We start from the raw sequence: 13,196 nt of genomic DNA on the forward strand, positions 1-13,196 counted from the left end.
TGTGTTCATTTACCTTATATGTTATAGATTATAATTATCTCTAACACTTATAACTACTAGATGATATTTAATACACTTAAAATTTGACTAAATATTTTTTTTATCACACTTAACTTTTTCCTTTTCCTTTTTCCCTTTTCCCAACGGTAATATAACGGTCATTTTTTTTCAAAACTACCTCTATAAATACTTATACTTTTTTCATAACTTTCAGACCATTCTCAAACTATCTATCCATTTTTTTTCAAATGGCTAAATTTTTTATTTTGTTCATCACTCTACTTGTAATTATGTTATTTGTTGTCAGTATTATCAAGTGTGAAGAATTAGGTAATGATCTTGTAGCTTTAATCATGATTATTGTCTTACCATTACTGATCTTAGCTTGGTTTATTAGTAGAGGTTTTTGAATAATATGTAGTTATGAATTTTGTAGCGGAATAAATTGATATTTCTTTTAGTTTTAAATATTAATTATGTTCCTCTGAATTATAGATATAATCATGTCAAATCTTAAGCATCAATTCAAAATTCTAAGCATAACCGAGGACAACTTCATAACCTGGAACAACAATTTAATAGAGTACCTTATATGTGAGGGACTTAACAAAATTCTTGAAGGAGAGAATTCTGGAAAATCGACAGACGACCCAGATGAAATAGAAAAGAGAAAGTCAAAAGTAAACAGAATAATCAAGCATTATCTTGATGATGGATTACAAACAAAGTATTCAAATGCTAAAGATCCCAATATTTTATGGGACAAAATTAAAGCAAGATTTGGACATCAGAAGAAAGTCTTGTTACCCTCATTAGTGGATCAGTGGAACAAGTTAAGGATCCAAGATTATAAAACTGTCATTGCATATAATTCTGCTATGCACCAGATTATATCACAGCTAGAATTTTGTGGCAAAATTATAACTGAAAAAGAAAAGTTGGAAAAGAAAATTTCGACTTTCCATGCATCTCAGATATTATTGCAATAACAATATAGAATGAGGGAATACACTGAATATTCTGATTTAGTTGCAGCTCTTCTAGTGGTAGAACAAAATAACGAGCTCCTAATAAAAAACCACCAGGCACGACCCACAGGAACAATGTCACATCCTGAAACTAATGCCACGACCTTTAATTGTGGGCATGGTGGATTTAATCGTCTTAAGAGACATGGTGGTCATGTTCGTTTTGATGGTAATAATGGTCATGCTCGTTTTGATAGTCACAATCGAGGAGGATATCATGGTCGAAACCTTTCCCACGGTCGAAACTACTTTCGTGGTAGAGGACGTGGACGAGGTCATGTGAATAGTTATAGATCCCCCAAATATGACCAAAATAATTGGAATCGCAAAGGAAAGGGTAAATATATCCAAGAAGGTCCTTCAAGGAATTATAAGGATATATGCTACAGATGCAGAAAGAAAGGCCATTGGTCTAAGGTGTGTAAAACACCATAACATTTGTGTAAAAGACAAATGTCATATGTTGAAGAAAAGGGGAAAGAAGTGAATTTTAATGAGATTGAACCCAGAAATGATAATACCTATTTTGAAACTGCTGATTTCGTTGGAGATGAAACATATTAAGTAACTTTTTAAAATATGTATTTAAATAATGTTTGGTGTGCTTGTTTTTATATTTGAAATATGTATCTACTTAACAATTTGTATGTTGTTAAGGTGTATCTTAAGTTTGTATGAATATGTTGTTAATTTACTGTATTTAATCTTATTTTTATTTTTAAGAAGGTTAGACATGGAACATGTTAAAGACATTTGCATTCCGGACAGTGGAACTACACACACAATCCTCAAAAGTAAGAAATATTTTACTGAAATAAATCCCACTAAAGGTATAATAAATACAATCTCAGGTCCTGCAAATTTAATTGAAGGAATAGGTAATGCTATGTTCGTATTACCAAATGGGATAAAATTTGTCAATAATAATGCTTTATACTTTCCAAAGTCAAAGAGAAATTTGTTTAGTTTTAATAATATATATCGTCAAGGATATGATACTGAAACTGCAACGGAAGGTAATATGAAATACATTAATATTACATCTAATGTTTTGGGAAAGAAGAAAATTTTAGAAAAACTACCAAAATTGCCTTCTGGATTACATTACACATATATACATGAAATTGAATGCAATTTAGTAGTAAAAGAATATCTCAAAATTGTGATTTTATGGCATGACCGTTTAGGTCACCCAGGTTTAACAATGATGCGTAAAATATTTGATAGTACACATGGTCATCCATTGAAAATTTTAAAACTTACACAAGAGATAGACCGTGTGAAGCTTGTGGTCTTGGCAAACTAATAACAAAGCATTCACCGAGCAAGATTCAGACAGAATCACCTGCATTTCTTGAAAGAATTCAAGGAGACATATGTCGACCTATTCATCCACCGCCAGGACCATTCAAGTACTTTATGATATTAATTGATGCATATAGTAGATGGTCATATGTATGCTTACTGTCAAGTCGTGATATGGCATCTGCAAAATTTCTTGCACAAATAATTAAGCTTAGAGCTCAATTTCCTGATTATACTTAATAATGAGAACTAAACTACCAATTACTGTTTGGGGTCATGCAATTTTACATGCTGCAACACTTATCCGTCTAAGGTCAAGTGCTGATCATAAACATACCCCTTATCAACTTGCAATTGGTAAGGAACCAAATATTTTCTCATTTAAAGATATTTGGTTGTGCAGTATATGTCCCAATATCACCACCACAAAGAACAAATATGGGACCTCAAAGGAGGTTAGGTATATATGTGGGGTATGAATCACCATATATTATTAGATATCTTGAATCTTTAACAGGTGATGTTTTTCAGGGCAAGATTTGTTGATTGTCATTTTGACGAAACAATATTTTTCAACTTTAGGGGGAGAGGATAAAAAAATAGAAAATTACATAACATGGTATGTACTTCATTTATTACATTTGGACCCATACAATAAATCATGGGAAGAAAATGTAAAGAAAATAGTCCACTTACAAGATTTATCATCAATTGCCATATTCAATTACTGATTTAAAAAGAGTAACAAAGTCACATGTACCAGCTATAAATGTTCCTGCTAGAATTGAGGTTTCAAATCAAAATAATGTAGCAAGTACATCTAAGGCACACTTGAAACGTGAGCCTATGGGATCCAAAGACAAAAATCCCCGAAAAAGAAAGGGAATAGAAAAGGTGAATTTGATTGAAAGTGATCTTGAAAAGACACTAGATAATGATAAATCCATAATTGAAAAGCGTGCTCTCTAAGAAGCACAAGATGGTGAAAATGTGGATCATTGATAATGAAACGGAAAATAAGAATGATCTTGAGATTTCAATTAATTATGTTGATACAGGAATTTTGTGGAACCGAAAAGGTATGAATATAGATGAAGTATTTTTCATTCTCCGTTGCATGTGAAATTATAAATGAAGGATGCAATTGATACTGAGTTAAATTCTCTTAAAAATCGAAACGTATTTGGCCTTATTATGGCTATACCAAAAGATGTGAAACTGGTCGGGTATAAATGAGTTTTTGTAATAAAACAAAATGAGAAAAATGAGATTGTCAAATACAAACCTCGTCTCATTGCACAAGGTTTTTACCAACAACCGGGAATTTATTATGAGGTAACATATTTCCCCTGTTATGGATGCTATTACTTTTTGTTATTTAATTGGTTTATCAGTATTTAACAATCTTGATATGTATCTTATGGATGTTGTTACTGCTTATTTATATGGATCACTTGATATTGATATATACATGAAAATCTCATAAGGATTTAAAATGCATGAGACATCAAAACCTAGAGAAATGTATGCAATTAAGTTGCAGAGATCATTGTATGGGTTAAAACAACCAGGGCGCATGTGGTACAATAGACTAAGTGAATATTTACTTAAAGAAGACTATGAGAATAATCCTATTTGTCCTTGTGTTTTTATAAGAAAAACAATATCCGAATTTGTAATAATTGTTGTTTATGTTGATGATTTAAATATCATTGGGACTAATAAAGAAATCAGATAAGCGAGAAATTATTTAAAGAAAGAATTTGAAATGAAAGATCTGGGGAAAACTAGATTCTGCCTTGATTTATAGATTGAGTATACTAAAAATGGTATATTGGTACATCAATCAAATTATATAGAAAGGGTATTAAAAAGGTTCAATATGGACAAGGCAAATCCTTTGAGTAGTCCAATGATGGGTAGAACACTTAATATTGAAAAATATTTGTTTAGGCCTAAGGAAAATAATGAAGAAGATATTGGCTCAGAAGTGCCATACCTTAGTGCCATTGGGGCACTCATGTACCTTGCTAACTATACAAGACCCGATATAACTTTTGCAGTGAATTTACTAGCAAGATTCAGTTCATACCCTACAAAAAGACATTGGAAAGGAATAAAGCATATATTTCGATATCTTTGAGGTACATCTGATCTTGGTTTATTTTATTCTAACAATACAAAACCAGTTTTTGCTTGGTTATGCAGATGCAAGATATTTGTCAGATCCACATAATGATAAATCACAAACTGGATATATATTTACATATGATAACACTGGAATATCATGGAGATCGTAAAAGCAAACACTTGTAGCAACTTCTTCAAATCATGCTGAAGTAATTTCCCTTCATGAAGCAAGCAAAGAATGTAGATGATTACGATCGGTAACTCGACATATCCAAGGAGCGTCTGGCTTACCAATTGATAGTAACCCAACAATTTTGTATGAAGATAATGTTGCATGTGTTACCCAGATGAAAGAAGGTTACATAAAAAGTGACAGGACCAAAAATATCCCTCCAAAGTTTTTCTCATTCACACAAGAACTTGAAAGAAACAAAGAGGTTGATATTCAGTATATTCGTTCAAGTGATAATGTGGCAAATCTCCTTACAAAGGCACTTCCTACATCAATTTCAAGAAGCATGTACAAAATATTGGAATGCGTCACCTTCGAGATCTTTAAAGAAGAGCTATATGTGTTCTGTTGAGGGGGAGCATAATGTTGCTCTTTTTCCCTTATTAAGGTTTTTATCCCAATGAGTTTTTCCTAATAAGGTTTTTAACGAGGAAACTTATGTTCCTATAGGATTCTTCTCAACAAGACTTCAACGAAGCACCAGGGGCGGTTCTATAGCCCGGCCAGCCCGGGCACGCGCCCGGGGCTCAACCCCTAATTTCTTTGTATTTCCCTCAATTTAATAGTCGGTTTTTAAATGAAACCAGGGGCAAAATTAGTAAAAATAAAGGTGTAAAATTAAAATAAATGAATACCCAATGGTCCAGATAGGTCCAACTCAATTAATTACTTATGCTTTAGAATAAAAATTAAAAAAAAAACAATTATATATTGACCTTATCTTCTTTCTCTAAGAGACTGTTCATATTTTCTCAATTCCTCACCATCACTTTCAAGCACCAGGCAGGCAGGGTACTTCTCTTAATTTTTTTTTTATTATAACAATATATTATTATTATATATCATTATATTATATAGATTAATTTATATAGTTAGTAGTAGTACCTATTTGTGTATGTTGAATGCTGTAGTGAATAGTGATGTACCTGTACCGCAATTGCACAATAGGTTATATAGATTCAACTTCATTTGTATGTTGAATGCTGTAGACTGTAGTGATATATCTGTACCGTAATTGCAATAGGTCATATAGGTAATAAATTCAATTTCATTTTTATATTATATGGTTAGGTCATTGTATATATTACTTGACATAGAACCACCACTACATGCAATTGTAATATAAATTACTTGAAATATTATATATTATAATAAAATAGTTTAATATTTTTTTTAGAATCTAACATAGTTTAATTTTTTAGTTATATATAAATATATACTATTATTCATTTTTTTTTTGGAATTTTCTTTTAACTTTGTTGTTATAATTTATTTATTTTATTTAATTATTCGGCCTCGTCAATTTGTGTGTTATAATTTTTTTATTTAAAAATTCTTTTCATTGAATTATTAAATTTCAGAGATGAGGAGGTTTTTGGTTCATAGAACAAGTACTGAGAAAGTGAATGTTAAACATCTGGATCATTTTCAGCAATGAAGATTATCAAGTCTAATTTGCGCAACAAGATCAAAGATGTGTGGTTCAATGACTTGATGATATGTTACACCGAGCGGGATATATTCAAGTCACATAAAGATGTTGACATTATTCGAACATTCACCGCAAAGAAGTCTCGGAGAGGGCATTTACCTCTTAATTTTATTTAGCACACTATCCGCATGTTAGGTTTCATCTCTCTTATGTAGCACACTTTATGACTATTTATATATGGTTACATGTAACGTGCAGTTAAATTATTTTGCCCAGGCTGCATAAAATTTCTGGCTCCGCCACTGCGAAGCACCATGACAAATATTTCAAAAGGGGGAGTGTTATACTAATTAGTAATTACTATTATTACTATTTTGAAATATATTGTGAATAATGGATATCTTTTATCTACAAAATTTTCAAACTTTGCATAGTAGCATGTATCATTACATTCAATAGTAGTATTCAATAGTAGTAAAATTCTAGCACTATAAATACCACTCCTTGGTATTTGTAATGTCACACACATAAATTCATCTTTAAAGATAAAACGATATATTCTCGGTCTCTTCTATCTCTCTGTATTCAGTTTTCTTAACAGGAACAAATAAAATAAAGTAATTTTTATAACTATACTCTTTATAAGTATAAATTTTAATAGGAAATAAAAAAAATTAATAGAACATAAAGAGTGTTTTTATATTTACTAGTGACAAAATTGTATTTTCATATTGTAAATTAATAGAAGAATATGAGAGATAATATTTTTAATAGAAATGAGAACAATGAATCACGACCATTAAATTTTGATTTGCTTATTTTAATGGACTGGGATTGGTTTCTCTTTCTATGATCCTTAATATTTATTTTAAATCAACATAGAAAGAGAAACCAATCTAGTTCATTAAAATCAACAAATCAGAATTTAATGGTCGTGATTCATTGTTCTCATTTCTCATAATAACCAAGTGTTCTCACTTGAGTCGTCCCATATATATATATAATAAATTTTTATAAAATCATTATTGATTTTTTTTTTAAATTATGTAATTTTACTTTATTAAAATATTTTATGATTAATGTTTAACAAATGCTAAATATAAAAATCTTAGAGAAAGAAATATTTAATTTTATTCCTAAGAGGTTTTTTAATAAGTTTTGAGATTTGAGAAAAATGATTATGTGTAACATTTAATCACATGTTTATTTTAAATAAGATATAATCTATATCACAAATTTCATTTAATAGAATCTAAGGGCTATAATTGATTGTTCTTATTTCTCATTATAACCAAGTGTTCTCACTTGAGTCACATATATATATATATATATATATATATATATATATATATATATATATATATATATATATATATATATATATATATATATATATATATATATATATATATATATATATATATATATATATATATATATATATATATATATATATATATATATAAACTCTTACAACACTCCTTAGTTGTCTTAGGCACCATGTGTGCTTTCAATAATGCCCCTTTGCTTCCGTAGATGTACCTTCGAAAGCATTTTTTTACATTTGTGTGAAAACGTTTCGTAGATGCACATGTGGAACACGCTGTAGGTACATCTGCAGAATAAATCCATAACAAGTAAACCTGAAAAACAACATTTGTAACGAGAAAAAACAACATTAATTGATTAAAATCGGCATTACGTTGATAATTCTGGCAGAAAATTGAATATTACATCTAAGAAATTACAACAGTTAAAACAATTCAAACAATTTTATCTCATCTGAGGGGTTGAAGTCCTGTTGGGATTGTCTAATGTTTATGAACTTCATCTTCTAGTGTTTGATTATGATGGTGTAACTCGTCCATGGAGGTATAAATCTCTTCCATAGCATCGACAACACCGATACCCGCTAATACCTTCTGGCGTAAGTGATGTAGTTCTCCTGTTGACCATGGCTAAAGATGGCTAGGTGTAGGAGTGAAGGATAACAACGAGTTAGGTGATGATGTTGAAGATGGTGTGAACCAAGTTAGTTTTACCGTGGACTCAAGGTGGGCGTCACTGTACTAGTAAAAAAATACATGTGTATGTGTCCCCCTATAATGACAGGGAGACTCAGAGGCATTTGTAAGTATATTATGTTTTATGGTGGTTAGGGTTTTCCCGTGATGGCGAGAAGCCCTGTGCAATGGTATTTTACAGTGGTTTTGGGAGTCAGGTGAGGTGAGAGGCTTTAAAGATGACCAGTGTGGTTAGGTATAATTGTATGAGGTATGGTAAGTATGCTTTATGACCTTGTTAAGTGTTATACTTTAGGGTGTAGTGATCCGTCTTCCAAAAAATATGGTAAAAAACCATATTTACTTGTCATCATACGTGAAATATTCGTTATTTAGTATGAAAAATCAGAAAAATTTGAGAGATTTTCAATAAATTCAAAATTGTCCAACTATTTTTATGAAGAGAATTTTTCAATCCACCCCATGAATCTCTTAGCCACCTGACAAAATTTCATTTATGCCCTCTTCTTCCGTAGACGTCGAAAACACTTTTTATTAAAAGAAATTGTTTTTTTTCGTAGATGCATCTACGGAAGCGTTAAAACATAGTGAAACTTGAGATTTTTTCAATATTGAGAAAATCCCAAGTTCATGAAATCTTCCGTAGCTACATCTACAGAATGTCTGAAAATAGAGTGTTCCGTAGATTTACCTATCAAATATTCTATTATATTTTAAATCAATTGCATTTCAGTCAAAAACTCAATTTTTATAACAAAAATGGAACATTAAATTATAGTAAATCAAAATAGTGCAATTGAGGTTTTCTAATTACCTTGTTTTATTATAATTTGATGTTCAATTTTTGTTTTAAAAAATTGGAGTTTAGGAGTGAAATTTAGTTGGTTTTAAAAATATAACAGAATATTCCGTAGGTACATCTAGGAAAAACTCTATTTTCAATTCCTTTCGTAGAGGTAGCTACGGAAGAATTCATGAACAAATTAATTTGAAATTTTCTATAAATGCATCTATGAAAGAAAACCAAATTTTTTAAAAAAAATACTTTTGAAGACACATCTACAAGTAGGAAAACAATTTTGCTAATTTAGAGATGCGTGAGAGATCTATTGGGTGACATAAGAAATTCGACTCTGAAAGGAAATATAAAATAGAGTGCTCAATGTTAAGTTCGGTAGATACTAGATACTAGTTGAGGATAAACCAAATAATGCATTCAAATTTTTTATAGAATCGAGTTTGAATATTTCTGACAAAATAAAAAGACAAACTGGCGCGCTGATGCGTGATGTCGACCTACACCGTCACGCCGACCACCGTCACCGTCCCCGCATTTATGCTACATCATACCTCCCGTGAGTTCTTTCTCACACTGACTCAATTTCTCTTCTCCCATTCCCATCAACTCTGCCAAAACAATGACAAAACAAACTGCGCAGGCATGCGTAGTCGCGGTTACTTCCTTCTATCTATTCATGAAGCTAACCCCATCCATTCCTCAACCTCAGACCTACCATGATTTCGCTGACAAACGCGAATTCTTAGGTATTTACTCATTCCACCTCAATTTCATTTTCCACTCAATTTATTGTGAAATTTAAAATGGAACGTTTTTAATTGTTATTCAGGCATTCCCAATGCATTTAATGTGATATCAAATTTCCCTTTCATGGTTATTGGTCTCATTGGCCTTATGCTTTGTCATCATAGGAACTATTTTAACTTCAGGTTATTTCATAAGCTTATCAATCATTCAATTTATTGAGCTTATGTGATTGGTGTCATGAGTTATATTATATGATTGAAAGTTCAATTTTTGGTTAAAGTTTGCAAGGTGAGTTATGGGGTTGGACATGTTTTTATGTGGCTGTGACTTCAGTAGCTTTTGGGTCTTCATATTATCATCTAGGACCAAATGATAATGGCCTTGTGTTTGACAGGTTGCCTGTGAGTTCTTTCTTCCTTGGAAGTTTAATTCAGTAATTACTATATTTTATTTTATTTTTAAAAAATTTTAGTTTGACAATTTTGATTCTTTGATTTTTGTATGTTCATTCATGGAGATGACTGTTGCTTTCGCTTCACTGGTGGCAATCCTCATCATTGAAAGGATTGATGCAAAGAAAGGAACGCTTTCGATTATTCCTCTTATTATGGCTGGTATAACAAGTAGTGTGTATTGGAGGCAAGCCTAATTCTCTGTCTCTTTTACTTGGAAGAGATTTTTCCCCCTTACTCTGTACTTTGATTTAGTTTGATGAATTCCTTATTCTATATGTGAAATGGTTCTTCATACTGATAAAAGTTTGCTAGTTTCTGTTAACTTAGTTGTCTTAGGGATGTTGTATTTGTGACTAATAACATCGGGATTGTTTAAGATAAGGCCAAAAGTTAGGTTAGCTCTTTTGAATCCTTCGATCCTTTGAGATGAATTAATTTCCATAATTGTGGATTGGTTGAGATGAGGTCAAGAGTTAGAACAACTCCAGTTTTTACTAAGAGCTTTTTTTATTGTGCAACTCAGTATGGGTAGCTTAAGTGAGCTCTACAATGCCACACCACTTTGAAACAACTCAATCATTTTTTTGTTGTAATGATGCAACTCTTAAAAACTCATGATAGGGCCCCATAATTTACTCAAGATATTGTTAAAGACGAGTTGCTTCACCAAAACAATTTTTTGCAAGTTTCTGCACGTCAATCTCTATCAATGGTGAAACACGTTAAGAACATACTTTTTGAACTTAAACACTCTCTAAGGACTTGTCTGTTGGAGATGCTCTAATTTTGCAATCTCAAGGAACCATTTCTGATTGGAATTTACCATTTATGTTCCTGAAGTTTAAGGATGGTTCTTTATATGATGAAGTAAGGAACAATGTCAGAAAATCATTTTTCAACTCAATCATTCAAATGGTTGCACCATTTGAGATGCTGCTAGTTCTTTTGAAACCTGTACTCCCCTTAGATCAATGGTTTCCATTTGATAGCAGCAACTATGAACAACTGAGTATCACACATTGCCATACCTTTTATTGCAGGTTCTTTGGTGACATCCGTCCTTATCTTCTGGTCCAAACTGTATCATGCATTGCCATACCTCTTATGGCCATTTTGTTGCCTCCAATGTATACACATTCAACGTATTGGCTATTGGCTGCAGGTTTGTACTTTTGGTATGATATAACACCTGTTTTGATTCAACACTCTTTAAATGGCTCTTAATTTCAAATTAAATCTTGGCAGGATTTTACCCTCTAGCTATGCTGCAAGAGACTGCCGATAGATTGATTTTTGCAGCAACTTTTCATACTGTCAGTGGTCACACACTTAAGCATTTGTCTGCTGCAATGGTTCCTCTCATCTTAACAGTAATGCTTGCAAAGAGGAGGCCTTTGCATGTAAGCAACATTGAATACTTCAAATTATTGAACTTGCTACTCTACAAATTTGAATTATGTACTAGGAAGAGTGGATATGTCCAACACATAATTAGCATTAGCTTTTTGGTTATTGATATGTTATGAATGGTTACCCTTTCTCATAAAATCTTTTCATATCTATTGGAATGTATAGATATGGAGGATTCTCGAGTATTAGTAAAAAAATTGAGACAATGAATTTGAGAACATTTTTTTAAATCGAGAAAGCTTTTTCATATGAGTTTTTCTTGAAAAAGATGCATGCATGAATACAATTACCTGGTGCAAGAGTTGTAGTTTGCTGTTACAATCTTTCTACACCATATAGCATTATTGTTTTACTATTTATGATCAGTATTTGTTTTTGCGCTCTTTCTTGGAGGTGCTTGTAAATAATTAGTCCAATATTCCCGAGTCAATGTCATTTTGATAATTTTTGCTGGTTAAGTGTTGTATTGTAGTGCATTTGTTTCATTGCTTTCTTTACCAAGTTAAGATCTGGCACCTTCGGATATTCTGATATCATTTGAATTTCTTTCAAACTTCGTTGATATTAAATCTTGATCTAATGCGGTTGACGTGGTTTGAATGCAGGCAAAATCTGCTTAATGCATGCATTTCTTGGACAAAGGTCAATGAAGGCATCTGATCTCAATGTGCAGTTTTTGGAGTCTCACTAATGTCATCTCTTCTCACCCTCTAATGTCATCTCTTCTCACCCAATAAAAGGATGTGGAAAAAATAGAAGGGTTAAGCTACTAAGGGTAACTTTGCGGTAAATAGTTTGGTTCGTCTTTTTAGCTAAGGGTAGCTCTGTGGTAAATAGTTTGGTTTGTCTTTTTAGATTATGAGCTCAAACCTTCTGGGCTTTAGTTGCACTGAAAATGAAAATGAAGAAAGGTGAATAAAAATCACCAAACAGGACAAATCACACCCACGCTGCTTTCACCATAAAAAGCTTCTTGATAGTATAGTTCTTGATCTTCAAATTATATCTAGCACTATTAAAATAGAGTGAAGAGACTCATTTAGTTGGTGTTCCATGATTTGTAAGGAAAAAACTTGCTGAGCAAGCTATTGCAACTCTCAAAATTTAAAGAGATAGGAATTAAAATTAAGAGTTAATGGTCTTTTTTTTGTCATGTAAGATTATTTCACTTTCATACATGTGGTATTTTATAAAAAAATGTTAATATGTTTAGTTCCTACAAAATATTGGACTTTTAACTTTAATTTTTAATGAATTTTAATTGAAATTCTAGTTCTCTAGAATATTATAGTTTTTATTTTGAAAAAAATTAACAAAAATGGATACTTTTAATTTTAAATGTGATTTATTTTTATTTGCTGGCTAAATTTAAAAATATGAGATTTTTGTGAGGACTAAAAATATATTTAACTTAAAAAAATATATATTTTTAGATATTATAAAACTATATAAATCATTGATCATCTTCTTCGAGGCCTGTGCTAAAACAAAAAATCCAGTAGCTCCATCAAACAACAAAACCAAGTTACAAAAGGAGCATAATTTTCAATTTGGTATTCAACTAGGAAATGCAAAACCAAGATATTGAAAAAGAAAATTGTCAAAATATTGTCCAAACACCAATATGCTCTCAC

General features: G+C 31.3%; 2 protein-coding genes across 2 annotated transcripts; both read left to right on the forward strand.

Annotated features, from left to right (window-relative positions):
* Positions 1 to 503: 503 nt before the first annotated feature.
* LOC131635475 (uncharacterized) lies at positions 504 to 989 on the forward strand. The gene has a single exon (XM_058906092.1). It carries the CDS (start codon positions 504 to 506, stop codon positions 987 to 989), a length of 486 nt encoding a protein of 161 aa, XP_058762075.1.
* Positions 990 to 9,507: 8,518 nt separating this feature from the next.
* LOC131635460 (uncharacterized) lies at positions 9,508 to 12,736 on the forward strand. The gene is made up of 7 exons (XM_058906076.1): positions 9,508 to 9,696; positions 9,780 to 9,879; positions 9,978 to 10,098; positions 10,215 to 10,336; positions 11,193 to 11,314; positions 11,398 to 11,552; positions 12,168 to 12,736. The coding sequence occupies exons 1-7, from the start codon at positions 9,570 to 9,572 to the stop codon at positions 12,180 to 12,182; spliced, it is 762 nt and encodes a 253-aa protein (XP_058762059.1). The 5' UTR covers positions 9,508 to 9,569; the 3' UTR covers positions 12,183 to 12,736.
* The last annotated feature ends 460 nt before the right edge of the window (positions 12,737 to 13,196 follow it).

The sequence above is a fragment of the Vicia villosa genome, unplaced genomic scaffold (assembly GCF_029867415.1).
Source record: "Vicia villosa cultivar HV-30 ecotype Madison, WI unplaced genomic scaffold, Vvil1.0 ctg.001494F_1_1, whole genome shotgun sequence".
Taxonomy (NCBI): domain Eukaryota; kingdom Viridiplantae; phylum Streptophyta; class Magnoliopsida; order Fabales; family Fabaceae; genus Vicia; species Vicia villosa.